Genomic DNA, 16538 nt, shown 5'->3' on the forward strand with positions numbered 1-16538 from the left:
AGGCCACTTTTGACTGGACAGATTTTGCAGAGAATTGCCACAGAATTTAACCAGTTACAGTTTCATGCTATTCAAAGCAAAGGCATGCCTCTTTTGGACACAGTAAGACCAGTAAGTGTTTTAGATTTCCACAGTTGTTGTTTAGGAATTTGCTAAATAGTTTTGCTTTCACCTAGTAATGCTTCTAATAATTATTGACCTACAGGATTCTGAAACTACTTCAGAATTTTTTCAGTTTGTTTTTTGGGCCCCTGCTTCCTGAATGCCACACATTGGTGAATTCATGTAAAACACAGGCGTGTTCTCTGAATTATAAGAGTAAAACTAATCCTGAATTTCTTGTAAATTGACATATATGATGTAACAAGAGTTAATTTATCCAAAGTCCTTGATTGGGCTTTAGATTCATGATGTTTGTAAGACTTATTCTATAGCGTAAGAGAAAAATAACTTTCTTTTTGTCATTCCGTAATTTTGTCTAACCTCTTCTTTGAGGAAGCAAAGATTTACTTATGAAGAGACTGGGGAGGAGAAGAGAATCATTGTTACTCTACAGGAAGTGTTAATATTTTCATTTTGCATGTATTCTATTAGAATAATAGATTTGGTATGTAAATATTTGAAGTTTTAGAAGTTACTCCAATTTTCTTACCTATTTCTTCAGTCATGTTACAACGGTCGCTGGAAGGCCTCCTATTAGAAGGGCTTCAGACCTCCAACGTTGATGTAATACGGCACTGCTTACGGACCTACTCCACGATTAACAAGACCTGGGATGCTGAGGCCTTACTTGGTCAAGTGTTAGTGAAACGGTACGTGGATGAGGTGTGTGTGCCTTGGGCCTTCAGCAGCGGCCATGGAGCATCTGCTCTTGCAGTGTGGTGGTAGAGCAGCACTCTTTCTGGGGAGATTCTTGTAGTTACTGCAGCATCAATTGTAAAAAGGGTTGGTCCCTGTTGGCCACAGTCAGCATACCAGGAATCCTGCGTGCCCTGTAGTATATTCTAGTGAGGCCATAGCCCAGAGATCATCTTAATTTAGGGGGGGTGAAGGTCTTGCCTAGGAAGAAGGTATGTACCAAACCACTTCTAGGTCAGGTTTATGGTATGTAAGTTAAATGTCAGTTAGGGTGTCAGATAGCGTCTTTGAACAACTGGCCTCATGGGTAGAAGAGAACAGTTAAGCAGATGACAGCCCTGCAGTGAGCATGCCTGGTGGGGGAGCGTGCAGAGAGCTCTGTGAACATGGAAAGTCCGTGGGGAGGGAGCTCTTCCCAGAATAAATTGGGCCCAAGTCTTAGAAAATGTGGAGGAGTTTGCTGAGCAGGAAGGTGGGAGGGAAGGAATAAAAAATGTGAAGGACTTTTACAGGCTGCTAAATGAGCAGAGTAATACAGTAAGTCCAGAACTCAGCTACCCAGTATCATTCACCTGTTAGGATACAGCTAAAATATAGGAGTAAGTGTGTGTTGCCTTGGAGCAGCCAGATTATAGGCTGTGCTCTAGGAAGTTGCCAGTACTCAGTGTTTCCACACATACAAATGGCATCTTCATCAGGTTCAAACTGATAGACGTTGCCAGGCTGTCCTCAGTATCTGCAGACGTCCTTCCAGACCCGTGTCTGAAAGCTCTTTCTGTCCAGGAAGTTCAAAGTTTCTATGCATCATGACCTCAGGATGAAAGTCTTCCATTTTTAAGAGGGGAAATTAGAATTCCATTGATAAAAATAAAATTTAAGAATCAGTAAAGATAATCCATGCAGTTCATTAGGATTACTGAAAATAAGTGGTCTGTCAGTTTCCTCTTTGTATCCTGTTGTATTTCACAGCAGTCTCAATGGAGCTGGAAGAGACGAGTGACCTACGTCATTTCTTTATCAATAAGTGATAATACTTCAGTTAGTAATTTATGCCTTTGATTCTCACTGAATGAATCTAGTGTAGTAAATTGAAGAAATATTTGAAGTTTCAGCGGAATACTAAATAAACCATCCTGCATGGCCCACCAGCCTACACCTGATGCAGAAGAGCTTCTGGGCCCAGAAACAAAGCAGAAGCCCTGGGCCTGCTGGGTGGTCACTGGGCTAGCGGTCCGTCCTGCCCCGGTGTGTGCAGGTTCCCCAAGCACGGCGTGGCCTGGACTGCTGGTGCTGGGACACCAGGCTCACACGGCTGTGTGGCCACCCTGACTGTGGGCTGCAGCGCACCTTCCCCACCTGGCGTGTGCTGGGGAGGTGGCAGGGCCCTCTGGCCCCTGGTGCGCTACTCTGTGCCCAGGCATGGACTCTGGGGGCTCCCCGTCTTCGGGCTCTTCAGAGAAGCTGATGCTGGTTTTCTTGTTCACAGGCTCAGAGAATAAACTTTGCAAACACTCAAGGTAGGAGAGCATGTGCGAGGCTTTTATTTAGAGAAAAAGCAGAGGACAGAGCTCCTGGCTTGCCCCTGCCCAGAGGGGACAAGAGAGCCCTGAGGTGATGCACAGTCTAGGGGATTTATAGGCAAGTGAGAGACAAAGGGCCAGGGATGCAGACCTGCTAAATGGTCCCCGAATGCTTAGCTTCGAAGAGACACTAAGTTTCTTATCAGTCTTCCAGATTATTTTGCTTACTTGCCAGTATTACTTGCCTACATTGCACATCATTTGATTAGGGCTAGAGGAAGAAAAGCAGCATCTGGGTAGTTAAAGAAAATAAGCCGGGCCTTTTAGCAGGCTATGGTACATTTTACAAGAACCTCATTTAATTGACACAATGAAGACTTTGGCTATGCTGTGATCTTTTCTTATGTGGGGGATATTCAAACATTTCAGGCCAAGTTACTCCTGGCTTTTTAGTTTTAATTAATCTCACACAAGAACGCTTATATTACTTTTGAGAATTAATGTGACTAACTTTGCTTAATTGTTTAATACGGAGTTTCGGTAGGGGTTTTATTCCGGAGGCCCTCCTACTCGGTCTGCACCCACGGTCCCTGCGTCACTAGCACTGAGGCTCCGTGGCTTCGCTCCCCAGCTGCCATTCCCTCCTAGTTCCTCCTCCAGGCTTCCCTTCTGCACTCCCCAAGCTCTCTGATCCCATTCTCGCACCCCTCTCCCCCTGCCCTCCCAGCCTTCTCCTTCCCCCATCCCTCCCCTGGACTGGGACTCCTGTTAGGAGGGTGTTGTGTATTCTCCTTGGTTCTTGTCCCCGCCACAGCAAAGAAGTGAGGGGCAGAGACACAGCAGTGAAGTTGAGGGGCAGAGACACAGCAGTGAAGTAGAGTATAAGTTTTATTTACAGAGAGAAAGTGCACACTCAGAGAGAGGGGAGTGTGGGCTACCTCAGAGAGGGAGGCGCACTGTAAGGGTGGGGGTTCCCCCTTGGAAGGATTTTTCAGGAATGTGACAAAGGGCTAGGGGTGTGGACTTGTTAAGTGGTCTCAAGATGTTTTTCTTTGATGAGATGAAGTTTCTTACCAGTCCTCCAGGTAATTCTGCAAAATTAGCTTAACACAAGAAATCCACTGCTGGGATTCCCTCCAGGAGAGCAGCTTCCTGGTTGGGGAGCATATCAGTTAAGACTGCCCTCCCTGCCTCCAAGGTGGGCTGAGTTATTGTGTGTTCACTAAAGAGTGTGTTAGGTGTGGATAAAATGAAAGTTCCTGTGGCCGGGATTCTCACCTGGGCCTGGTCGGCTAGCTCACCACTCATGTGGGCAATATGTTGCTATTGACTCTATGTAAAAGAGCTCCACCCAGTGCTCTGGGTGACACCTCAATTACAATTTGAGGACACTTCATATTCGCCTCTTTTGCGGGCACCAAGTCTGCCTCAGCTGAATCTTTCCATTTCATGAGAAACATTAATTCCCCACTGCGGTCTGTGGCACCAATTATTCGTTCAGGATCAAGACCTCTGGCAAAGCCTCTTCATTTATCTCTTTTCTTTTGATTTGCTATCATCGGATTCACTGTCAGAAAAAGATTTTCTTTCTGTACCATCTTTTTCTTTACCAGCTTTTCCAGAATTAAATGCTTCAACTAACTCTGCAATCTGAATTTTCTTCAGGTTCCCAAGTATTGTCAGCATCTGTAAATCTTCCACTTCAGGAAATACTCCATGTCCGCATTCACTACACGTCGGTCTAGTACTTTTTCCACCAAAAATTCTTCAGGCTCTGCCTCTTCAACTTTTTTACTCTGATCATCCTGTTTTTTACCCATTTTTTGCAATATAGTTTTATTGGAGGCCATTTTTCATTGCAGACTTGAAGAGCTGTTATTCACTGCCTCCCAGCTGCTCTGGGTCCCTGCTCTGCGGTGCCCCCCTGCCCTGTGCACCTCAACCTCGAGCCCCATCCGAGGGGTTAGGGGCTGGGGAGCTGCACGCCCGGACAGCCACGAGGGGCAGGCCCGGTTTTTCTGTTTTTATGGGCATATGTTCCTAAAATGTATTTCCTTTTGACCAGGTTTCTCAAAAATGCATTCTTGCAGATTGTTCGCAAAGAAAGTTTAAAAAAATTCCTTTAGACTTTCCTGAAGAAAGATGTGCTCACTTTAGTCTGGGCAAAGCCAACAAATGCTCTTGGACCCTTCACCCGAGTCAAAACTCAAGCATTCGGCAGGTAGTTTCCAACGGCGACTGTGTGTACAGCGCTCTGCCGAAGGGTGGCTGTATCTGGCGGAATCGCACCTGGACGGCGGCGTTAGCTCCCGGAGGGGGTCATGGCATTGCAGCTGGCGCACACAACCGGAGCCAAGGGTCCACAGAACAGCGAAGAGAAAGATGTGACAGCAGAGCAGAAACTGCAAGGCAAGGATCAGAATTAGCCCAGGAAGGGGAAAGCAGGATGAGCGAGCAGTTCAGGAGTAAGTCAGAGGACTAAGACTATGACCCAGAGCTTCCCTTTTCATAGTATTGTGAATAATTGCATTGCAGGTCTGGTAGTTCAAACAAATACAGTGAGTATTTGTAATACCCGACATATAGTAGTTACCTAGTGAATGGCTGAATTTGAATGAAGTATGTTAGGTTGATCAAGCAGCATATGAAACAAAAATATAACCGTGAGTTTGGATCTAAGAGAAAGGGAGTAACTAATACAAATTTTAAGTTAATATAATCAGTTTTTAATAGATATTATAATATTAATTTGTTACTTGTACATTAACTGTGTTCATATCAGATGAGCAGTAATATTTACCAAAGTCTTAAGAAAAATGATGGGGGAAAATCTTAAACTGATGAAATTCTGTCCCTTAAGTTCATTTTTATTCTATAAATTGGAAAAGACAGCATTTGAGTGATGACATGAATGCTCTGAGAAACATGGTCTAAGAACGACTGCCTTTATTTTAAAATATGAAATTTAATCACTGGTTTTAATATTTTCAACTTGGGCGACCTGGTTGATATGAGAATATAGAACTCACATGGGTCTGCTTTCTTTGTTAAAAAAAAAATCAAACCTATTGAAGAAATGTGACATGCGATTGTAGATATTCTAACAAGGAAGAGTCAAGAAAAATTAAATTTGGTAAGTTAGTTTCTTTGGTTTCCCTCATGTGAACTGTGATTTTGTGAAATTTCTTTGCTGAATTATTTCTCTTGTATCTTTTTCAATGTTGTGATTATGCAGGTTGTTTCTTTCCTCAAACTTCTGTGGACTTACTAGTGTAATGAACTTCGAATTAGTAGGTCTAGTTCAAAATCCACATTTCTCATTAAGTGTCTGAAAGTTTGCTTACCTTGTTAGGCCTTTATTTCCTGCCTTAAACGTGAGGCAGTTTGACTGCATGATCTCTAAAAACTTTGACCTGTTAAGTCAACTGTTCTGTGCTCTAAAGAAGCTCATTCAGGAACTAGGCACAGTGTGGATCTGAGAAAAGAGATTGACTAGGTGTCAGGTATATAAAACATAAACATTTTCTAGATTTAGATAGGTTGTGGCAATTACTGTGCCCTTTTATAAGAAATTTAAACCCTTACTTACCTGTAAAATGAGACATTCCTACAGGTTGTCAGGCCCACTGAGTGGAGTGTGTAGGCATCGTGTTCTGTGGCACGCATCCAGGCCAAGGGCTGAACTCCAAGTAAAAGATCACACCAAAATACCTAGGGACCATATGTAACTTTTGGTTACCCGTTACCCAAAAAAGCTGTTTAGTGGAATCAATATGCGAATGGCTTATCTACATGCAAGGGGATCATGCTTCTGTACAGTATATTTATTAGTTCAACACCAATTATTTCATTCTATGGCTGCTGTGAATGTGCCCCAGGGGAACGTACAGAAGGTGCTTATGATTTAATACTATGAGTTCCACTTAATGAAGGAGCTTGAGAAGGAAGGTCAGATGGGTGGGGCGCCGAGAAAGTCTAGTATACTCTGGCAAAAGGAGGAGAGGTGTAGGACTACCGCAGCCTGGCAGAATGAGTGATGGGGGTCCAAAGGCACAAACTACCAGTTGTAAATAAGTAAGTCCTGGGGATGTGAAGCACAGCACAGTGACTACAGTTAACAATACCCTGTCGCATGTTTGAGAGTTGCTAGCAGTAAATCTGAAAAGTCCTCACAAGAAAAAAAAATGTTATAGCTATGTATGTGGGCAGATGTTAGTTAGACTGATTGGGGTGATCCTTTTGCAATGTATACAACGCCAAACCATGATGTTATACACCTGAAACTAATATACTAGTATATGTTGATTATATCTCAATTTTAAAAAAATTTTTAATGTCCCAATCCTGTGTCTTACATGCTAAAAGACAGTAAAGTGAAAAATCACCAATTTCATAAAAAGCCTTCTTCCTCATTATTCCCACTGGCTCGAGAGACAAGTGGAAAAGAAAACCAGTATTTAAATCTGATTCAGTTAGTCCCATTTTTCCTTAATAGAAAAATACGAGTTGGAATATTTTCTAGCACGCAGAGATTTGTCTTTAGATGGAAAAAGAAATGCTGTTCATAAATTCTTGGCTTTCTGCAATGTGTAATTTCTAGATACAAAATGAATTTTACAAACTAATGTTATTTGTAAACAGCAAGAAAATGTCACTGGGAAATAAAAGACACATAATGAGAGAGAGGCCAGCACCGCCTGGGTGTCTCTCGTATACCTCAGCCCCACATACCCAAACTTGACTGCGTACATCGTTATCACGTAAACCTTATCCTCCCTTGGGTTCCCTGTGTCAGTGCCTGACACTGTCCACTTCTCCAAGCCAAAAATCCTGGGGTTACGTTTCACTGCATCTCTTTGCCACGCCCCCACCCCTGCTCGCAGCCAATCAAATTCAGTCTATCTTCCTAAGCCTCTCTTAACATCCATCTGCTTCTCTCAGACGTAATTCTCAGTTCTCTAGTCGAGATCACCTACAGCCCTCGTCAGCACTGCGGCAGCCTCCTCACCCAGTTCCCTGCCTCTCCGCTCTCGCTCCAGTCCGTTCTCACCGCTGCCGCCAAAATGCCCGTCACTCGTCTGTGAAGTTCCTGCCTTCAGCCCCTGCCTGTTGCTCTCTCCCTCTCTGCCATATCCCTGAATGTTTCTTTGCTTTGCTTTACTTCCTGGAGGGGAATGTACTGTCTCTCTTGCCTCTGAGTCTCTCCAGGACAGTCTTTGTGCTGGTAAGTAAGCTACCTCCTCCTTACTCTTTAGACCTCAGCACATATGTGCTTCCTCCGGTGTAGCCTTCCCCGATCCGCACCCTTCCTGTCCCTCCCAGCCAGATTACACGCCCAGGTTTTCTCTGCGCGGTACTTGACGCGCTTGATTGACTGTTTTTTTTGTCTTGTGTTTTCAACTGTAAACTTGAGGGACAAAGACAGTGTCCCAGGTTCCTCAGCATTGTACCCCCAGTGTCAGCACAACACTGGGCATAGATTAGGCCCTTCCGTACTTGTTGAATTCGTGGATCCATATTCCTTCTCTCCCCACTTCAAATCCAGGCCCTCACTAAAACATATTCACTTAACCATATAACTGGAACATGTCTTAGTAAGAGTCCCTAATAAGCAAATGTGAGGTCTTTTCAGCTTGAACTCTGTCTTCCCTCACTGCTTCCCCATAGCACCATCTCTTCCTCCCAAAAAAGAAAAGAAAAATCCTCCTCTGTCATTCAAGACGCGTAAGGAAGAAGTTTTAGAAGGGATGCCTCTAATAGACGCTACTCAGTCTGACTCACACATGTATTCATTTGTTTATTAAGTCCTAACCCACAGTGACTCTTAAATTGGGCTCTTCTTGCTACCTACCTCTACCATCTTTAGACTATTGCAACAGCTTTGTGTTGTAACCATCAGAAGTCATTTATTTTCATTCCCTGCCATCCTAAACTATTTATATAGTGACCGAATCTAACTGTATGTCTGTCTCTGCAGTGCATTTTTTAAACCGAACTTTTTGCATATTAAGTGCATTACAGTCCAGCCTTTTCCTACCTATCTGAACTCATCACCTCCTGTCCACGTTCCCACTTTGCTCCTTACCCTGTATTCCAGGCACACACTGTCCCTTTAATGTTGTCTAAGTGGATCACTTTCTTTTTTTTTTTTTGAGAGTGTATCTCTCATATTTATTGATCAAATGGTTGTTAACAACAATAAAATTCTGTATAGGGGACTCAATGCATAATCATTAATCAACCCCAAGCCTAATTCTCAACAGTCTCCAGTTTTCTGAAGCATAACAAACAAGTTGTTACATGGTGAACAAATTCTTACATAGTGAATAAGTTCTTACATGGTGAACAGTGCAAGGGCAGTCATCACAGAAACTTTCGGTTTTGTGGATCACTTTCTTTTAAGCTTCATACCAAGATTGTCTTCCTTAGTCTCAAGTACTCATTTTTCAGACCTGGCCTAAGTGGTTGTTCCCTTTTTTGGGGTTCCCATAACCCTTTGTTCCTACCTCAATTATAGCATTTTTCTTATTTTTATGATTATTTTCAAGTGTGTGTCTTCCACAGAATGTGAACTTAAAGGACAAGAATTATTTCATTCTTATATTTGTATCTGTAGTCCCTGACACATGGGGGTTAATAAACAGTTTGTTAAACTTGCTGCCAGCATTTGCTTAAGAAAAGTAATGGTTAGGAGATGGCAGCTTGGTACTTACATTTTGAAAGCATGGTCAACTATAAAAACCTTTAATGTCTTCTGATTACGTTTTTCAAATTTGACCAAATCTTAGTCTATAAATGTTTTTCTATAGGAGAAAATACAGAGGGCTGTGCATCTGAGGAACAAATCCCAGAAGTTAACCCTGAAGATACAGGTATCAATGTAGAGTCAGAAAAACCGGACGTGGAAAATAAACATTAAAGAAATGTGGTATTTCAAGACCGTGAAAAAGACCAAGATAACACAACAAAAGATTCAAGCAATGATGTTAAAACCCCCAATACAGAAACCAGGACAGGTTGCTTAATTAAGTATAACGTGTCTACTACGCCATGCTTGCAAAGGTAAATTTTCAAAATGCAACGTGCTGTGATTTGTTTTTCTGCTTAGGGATAATAAATATGTATTTAGAATCTTTGAGATAGCTTCTGATTAGAGCTATCATTTGTTTAGAAAGGTTTCACACAAATGTAATGTGGACATTTTGCATTTGAAATATTTGCTTTTCCCTAAATATTGCCATTTTGAAAAAGAAAGCTTTTATATCATTTTACTCTAACCTCAGTACATTATTGATAACAGCAGGTTTTGAAACTGAGCAACAAGCCAATTTTATAGATAGTTACCTACTGTGTGCAAGTTATAACAACAGAAAAGGATTAGCTTGAGGCACCTCTCTTTCTGTAGATGAGCAATCACATGGTTGTAACACACAAGTTAATAGTATGACAAATATCATAAATGTACAAAGTAAAATTGTTAATGTGTTTTTAGAATAATTTTGTGGGGGTTTTTTTAGTATAAAAAAGAAAATACAGTCTGATGAAACAAATTCTACATTTAGAGAGCTGAAGTGTCTAACACCAGTTAGACATTCTTGGCGTATTCAAGACAAGATGTCTAAATTGCCAGATATCTTGAAAGACTGTTATTCTGTGTGTCTTTACTGGAGCAGTTAACAGAGTTGGGAAGCAAAACCGACGCCTGGGGGTGCCGCCCTAATGCATCACGGTGCAGGATGTACTGGGAGACTGAGGCAGCAGAGGACAAATAAGCTCTGATAAGGGGCAGGGCTTCCGTAATCCAGGGTATTTGGGGTTTGTGGCTTTGCATGCCTCTCAGGGCAGGAGGGAGCCGAGGGCCTAGGATCACGGCTGTCAGTGCTTGTCCCAGTGACACTACAGCAGGTGTCGCCTTCTGTACATTGGAAAGCTGATCCTCCCTTGCGAGCTCAACAGATGGAATTTTTCTCTAAGAAGATATATTTTGTCAACTAATATACTATGTTCCTTGAATATAAACAAGTTTCGTTGTAATGTTAGCGTGTTCACTTTTACAGTCATAAAAACTCACAAGTCATTATAAGTGTAGTAGTGCTGCATCATCAGAAAATGAGGTGTTCTAGATAAAATTTGTATTTTTGCATGGACATGTCTTTAAAATTTACACATCCTTGCCTTTAAAAAGAATTCTGACTTTTGCCTTTCCTTGATTCTGGATCAGGGTGAGAGTGCGCCCCTACAATGTGGAGGGACTCTCTGCAGGCATCAAGACCAGCTTGCTTGCGCGCCCAGCCTCTGATCCCCCGGCTGCTGCGGTCTGTTGTGCCCCTTGGACTGCGGGTGAGTCTTCCCTCTCCCTTTCCTCCCATCACTGCCCGGGAGTCTGCGTCCCGAGTCTCAGCCTCTTTCTTTCCGATTGGAGCTGAGTCACCCGCTAGGATAAGGCATTAAACAACCCATTTCTAAGAGAAGATACATAATGGTAAGAAAGAATAGGTGCCAGATGAGTGGGTATTTGAGAAACTTCAGATTTGAACTCCTTTCTTTTAGCTCCTTTTATAACTTGACAAACAAAATGTTAAAATTTTAACTTCCATCACTTTATTTGATGAAGTTTATAGACTGTTAGAATGGAATTAGAGAAGAATACTCTAGGTAGCATTTGTAGAATAACTAATAGTTAAACTTGCTTTCTTTCTTGCAATATAAAAACCTTACTGTTAAATCATGCCCCCTGCAACATGAGAGTGTACACAGTAAAAGTTCTCTTCTCCTCACACATAAATACCACCAATAAAATTGTTTCGTAGTCTCTGAACTAATACTGAAATGGTGTACATCCTCTACCAACTCTACAGTAGTTTCAGAGAAGTAATTGGTCATTGTGAAAGATTAATTTTAAAACTGTGTAATGTAAGTGTGTTTGAACAGTCACATAGTCTTATTCAAGTTCATTCAGCCCATTTGTATCAAAGCACCTGTGTTCTGTTTATTGTCTTGTGTCCTAGAGAATCCTTTTTTAAACTGTGCACCTAATATGTACACAGTAAATTAAAATGTATGCATAGCAAGATTTCCATGACACTTATTTCAGCAAATATCAAATACAGTTTAACCATGAGTAAATGTGAATCTTGCCTTTGAAACACAGTATAGCGGGATTTGACTTGTGGTTTTCAACACTTAAAATAAGTGTCTGCTTCATATGCACCCCTGTGTTTATTGCAGCACTATTTACAATAGCCAAGATATGGAAGCAACGTAAGTGTCCATCAGTAGATGAGTGAATAAAGATGTGGTACATACATGATGGAATACTATTCAGCCATAAGAAAGAATCAAATCCTACCATTTGCAACAACATGGATGGAGCTGGAGGATATTATGCTCAGTGAAGTAAGCCAGGCAGAGAAAGACAAGTGCCAAATGATTTCCCTCATTTGTGGAGTATAACAATGAAGCAAAACTGAAAGAACAAAACAGCAGCAGACTCACAGCCTCCAAGAAGGGACTAGCGGTTACCAAAGTGGAGGGGCGTGGAGGGCGGATGGGGAAAGAGGGTGAAGGGGATTGTGGGGTATTATGTTTAGTACACATGGTGTGAGGGGTCACAGGGAAGACAGTGTAGCACAGAGAAGGCAAATAGTGTATCTGTGGCATCTTACTACACTGATGGACAATGACTACAATGAAGTATGGGCGGGAACCCTTGATAATATGGGTGAATGTAGTAACCACATTGTTTTTCATGTGAAACATTCATAAAAGTGTATATCAATAATACCTTAATAAAAAAATAAGTGCTTAATTATATATTTCCTTTTGAAAAATTATCAATCTACTTACCTAAAAGTCTAACTTAATTCTTAACTTGTTTTTTTCATATTTGTATGACTGGGACCGAAGATACCATTTTGAATTAAACTTCAAGCTTTATAATCATCCATCCCATGTGGCTCATTTGGCCATATAATAGTGCTTAAAACAGCAAAAGAATTTGAGAACTGTTCTGTTTGGACAAGTTTCATAGTGTTAATTTTCCTCTTCCCGTAACTGAGGAAATATCTATCACTCTGAATAGCCCTAGTTCTAACATTTACAGACATAGGTGTAACTCCTTTTCAGATGCTTAAGATCAGTTACGTGTAGACCTAGGTTTGTTAAGCAGCATCTCCAAGGATGCGCATCATCGATGGTGCATGAGCTTTGCAGTCCAGTAGACCTACATTCTAATCTCAGCTCCTACCTTCCCTTAGAAATTATGTGACCCTGGAGAAGTTACTAAGGTGAACCTCATCTTTCTGAAGAGTAAGGTAAGAGATACTCCTCGCTGGTCATTTTGTACCATGGTTATTTGCCTGTCCCCCGGTTGATGGGCCAGAATGGGCCTGACCCAAGCTGGACTGTCAGAGTGCTTTCCATAGGGATTTGGCATCCAGACTGAGAATTCTGTGTCGTTAGACCTTAAATATGTAAATGTGAGGCACTGGGTGACCATATGGAAACTGGGGAGCAAAGGTCACAGTCAACAGAGAGGACAGTGAAGTAATTACCCAGGGAAAAACAAAGAGACTGCTACCTGGGGTTTTCTGTAGTCTATTAGTTTTGTATCCAAATAATTCTCATTAAATCCAAATATGGATAAAGCAAAATTCCTCTACCTGGAATTTTAATGGAAATAAATCCCATTACCCTTCTTAAATGTAATTGATTAGTATGGGAACCTTCGAAATTCCTTTCTGTATATTTAACAAAAATACACACACACAAACACACATATCTGTACTTTGTAGATTTTTTTTGCTTTATTGGATAAAGTGGTGCCATACTTTGATATGGTTCTGTGATTTGTGTTTCTAATTTACTAAGTAATAAGGAGCTTTTCATTGACACACATCAATGTAACATTAAGACTACATGGGAGCTTAGTAAATGATAAACTTTACATTTCAAAATAGTAAATGATGGCTGTGAGTCAGCCACCCATTCGGAGAACAAATTTCCATCTACACCACTTGCAAAAACAAATTCCAGGTAGAATAAATAGTTAAACTGAAGTATAATTAGAAGGAAATGTAAATAGATTTTTCCCTAGGAGAGGGAAGGCTTTCTTAAGGTTTTTATGATAAGGTAACTTTTGTAAAGGAATGTTTAACACTGGAGGGGGCGATAGGGCACTCAGGCATGGAGCAGCAGGGCTGTGCCACCTTAGTGGGTACAACAGGAGACATCCAGGGGCCAGACCAGCTGCCACACCAGAGATCTTCACAATTCTGTGAGAAAATGGATTGTAAAGCTAGATTTCTACGCCCAAAATACCATTCAAGTTTGAGGGCAAAATAATTTTTTCAAGCTTGCAAGGATTTAGATTAACGCTCATAAATTTATCTAAAAGTATTCCTAAAGGTTTTATACCAGTGAAATAGAAAGTGAATTTCAGACTAAAAGAATTGTCAGGTCAGCCAAATCAAAATAAAAAACAGGGAATTCTGTGTGATTGTATGTTACAATGTGAATTTTGCGGAATGAAAACACTCCAACGATTTCAGCAGGAGAGGCACCAAGGCTTCTGTGGAGAGTTACAGCTAATTTTCTTGCTGGTGAGCTTGGGTGTGGGAGCAGGAAACAGAAATTTGGGCTCACTCTTATTGTATAGTAAGTACTAGGGGTTTACGTGTAAAAAATACAAAATGCCAAGGCAAGACCCAGCAACGCCATTCCTAAGTATCCAGGAGAAGAGAAAACATGCCCCACAGATTGATTGTACACAAAGACACTCATGGTCTTAGTCGTGTTAGTCAAAAACTGGAAACCCAAAGCTCCATCAGGTGGTGAATGGGAAAACATTGTATGCGATATTCATACGCAAGCAAACTATGGATAAGGAGATTTGATTAAAAGGACACGGAAATTAAGAAAAAGGAACCAACTACTGATAAACACTATAGAATTTTAAAAACATACCAAGTGAAAGAAACCAGACAGAACAAATGACATATTGTATGATCACATTTATGTGAAATTCTAGAAAAGATAAAACTATAGTGACAAAGCACACTGGTGGTCAACTGGGGCCAGGGGCTGGTGGTCTGTCTGACTAAAAGGGACATGAAGGAATTTTTTTCAGCGCAGGCGCAGACCAGACCGGGTGGGGGGGTGGGGCAGGTGGCGAGGCGCAGGCGCAGGCTCGACCAGCGGTGGGGGTGAGGTGGGGTGGCGGCGGGGCGCAGGCGCAGGCAAGACCGGCGGGGCGGCACGGGGGATTTAGTGAGTGGGGAGTGGGGCTGGGTGCGGGGCGCAGGCGCAGCAGCCCGGTTCGGAGCGGCGGCTCGGGTGGGGCTGTAGGCGGGGCAGGCAGGCAAGACCCGGGATTGGGAGGTGGGGGCTGGCAGCGGGGCGCACGCGCAGACCAGACCCGGAGAGGTGAGGGCTGGGGTTCACCGCGGGGTGTAGGCGCAACCCTCTGGGGCCTGCGAGGCGAGCTTGTTGACCCGGAGGAAGCGTCTTGTCGCGGGTGAGCTGGGTGACGGGTCAGCCTCACGGTGCGGTCACCGCGCGCGCGCGCGCGCCTCTTAAACTGGGCTTAGCATTTCATCGTCGATCCCACTTCTGGGCGTTTGCGTATCACTGTTAGTTTTTATTTGGGGATGGGGAGGAAAGTCTCTTATTCTTTACAGCTGCTAGCCATGCTTGGCACCGTCCGTCTCCTCCAGCCGCAGCGCCATTTGTCTCCTCTTGCTGCAGCTGTCGTCTCTTCCAGCCAAGGCTCTGTCTCCTAAAACTGGCTCTGTTTGTCCATGTTCTTTCTCCCTGGTCCCCACTAGCAAAGCCTGCTCGGTGCTCCATTTCCCTGCAGCCACCGTGGGTCCTTGGTCAGTGGCAGACACCAGACCAATTACCAGGAACAGAGGGGAGGAGAAAATGGCTGTTTTCTCTCCACCCCTTGCCCCAGAGGCTGCAGAAAGCAGTAGCGGTAAACACCTATTGATATGTAAATATCTAAGGCAGGCAAGGCAGGAGATTCTGGAAATTCTGCCATTTACCCGACAGTGGGGGTAACAAATAAGAATGCTAACTCTGCCACTTGGTAGCCATAAGACCTTCGGTAAGTCATTTAATATCACTAAACCACAATTTTAAGATCTGTAAAATGAGAATACTAATGGTTCCTATTTCATAAGACTGTTGGGAAGCTTACATGAGATAATGAGGAAAGGCACTTAGCCCAGTTCCTGGAAGAACAGTAAACACACATTAAAAGTTAGCTATTAGAATTACAGTTAAGTTTCTAACATCTCTGTGAGCTCTCTTGCATTCCCTTTTTCCCCTGTTTCTGAGGTGGGGCTCTGTTCAGAGGAAGCAAAAAATTATGCACAAGAACAATCTCTTTATCCCTAGAAAGACCTCTTTTCTACCTAGCTGTATAGGCAAGTAGATCCCCTTTGACTATATCTCCTCATTTTGGACTATGCACTGGGTTTCTATCCACAAAGGGTCCATAATGGTGTTTCATGAAACAAAAGCACAGCATCCCTTTCTGCCCGCCCCACACACTCTCTAGGTAAATTCTGCTGTCTCCTTTTCTGTGAGGATTCTATTATTTTTTTTTTTGGTGTCATTAATGTACAATTACATGAGCGACATTATGGTTACTAGACTCCCCCCATCATCAAGTCCCCACCACATACCCCATTACAGTCAGTGTCCATCTGCATAGTAAGATGCTATAGAATCACTACTTGTCTTCTCCGGGTTGTACAGCCTTCCCTGTGCCCCTCACCCCCTACATTATGTCTGCTAATTGTAACGCCCCTGTTCCCCCCTTGTCCCTTCCTTCCCACCCATCCTCTCCAGTCCCTTTCCCTTTGGTAACTGTTAGTCCATTTTTGGGTTCTGTGAGTCTGCTGCTGTTTTGTTCCTTCAGTTTTTTTCTTTGTTCTTATATTCCACAGACGAGTTAAATCATTTGAAACTTGTCTTTTTCCGCCTGGCTTATTTCACGGAGCATAATACCCTCTAGCTCCATCCATATTGTTGCAAATGGTAGGATTTTTTTTCTTCTTATGGCTGAATAATATTCCATTGTGTATATGTACCACCTCTTCTTTATACATTCATCTACTGATGGACACTTAGGTTGCTTCCATTTCTTGACTATTG

At 42.5% G+C, this 16538-nt stretch overlaps 1 protein-coding gene and 1 pseudogene across 5 annotated transcripts in view; one reads left to right on the forward strand and one right to left on the reverse strand.

Moving 5' to 3' along the window:
* The window catches only part of LOC118921346 (conserved oligomeric Golgi complex subunit 2-like), a 51153-nt gene that overhangs the window by 31894 nt on the left and 2721 nt on the right, over positions 1–16538 (forward strand). The window contains exons 4-8 of one of the 5 annotated variants that reach the window (XR_008992862.1): positions 3–111; positions 665–812; positions 9188–9440; positions 10600–10718; positions 12635–12691. Coding sequence is in view for 1 of the 5 variants with exons in the window: in XM_057489430.1 (XP_057345413.1) it covers positions 3–50 (48 nt within the window). In the remaining 4 variants the exon portion in view is untranslated. Of the gene's footprint in view, positions 1–2; positions 633–664; positions 813–9187; positions 9441–9895; positions 10542–10599; positions 10719–12503; positions 12692–16538 lie in introns of those variants that run through there. The other 4 variants (XR_008992863.1, XR_008992860.1, XR_008992861.1 and 1 more) reach the window with 4 other exon arrangements.
* LOC118920894 (chromobox protein homolog 3-like) lies at positions 3176–4535 on the reverse strand (annotated as a pseudogene).

The sequence above is a fragment of the Manis pentadactyla genome, chromosome 12 (genome assembly GCF_030020395.1).
Source record: "Manis pentadactyla isolate mManPen7 chromosome 12, mManPen7.hap1, whole genome shotgun sequence".
In the NCBI taxonomy this organism is placed as follows: Eukaryota; Metazoa; Chordata; class Mammalia; order Pholidota; family Manidae; genus Manis; species Manis pentadactyla.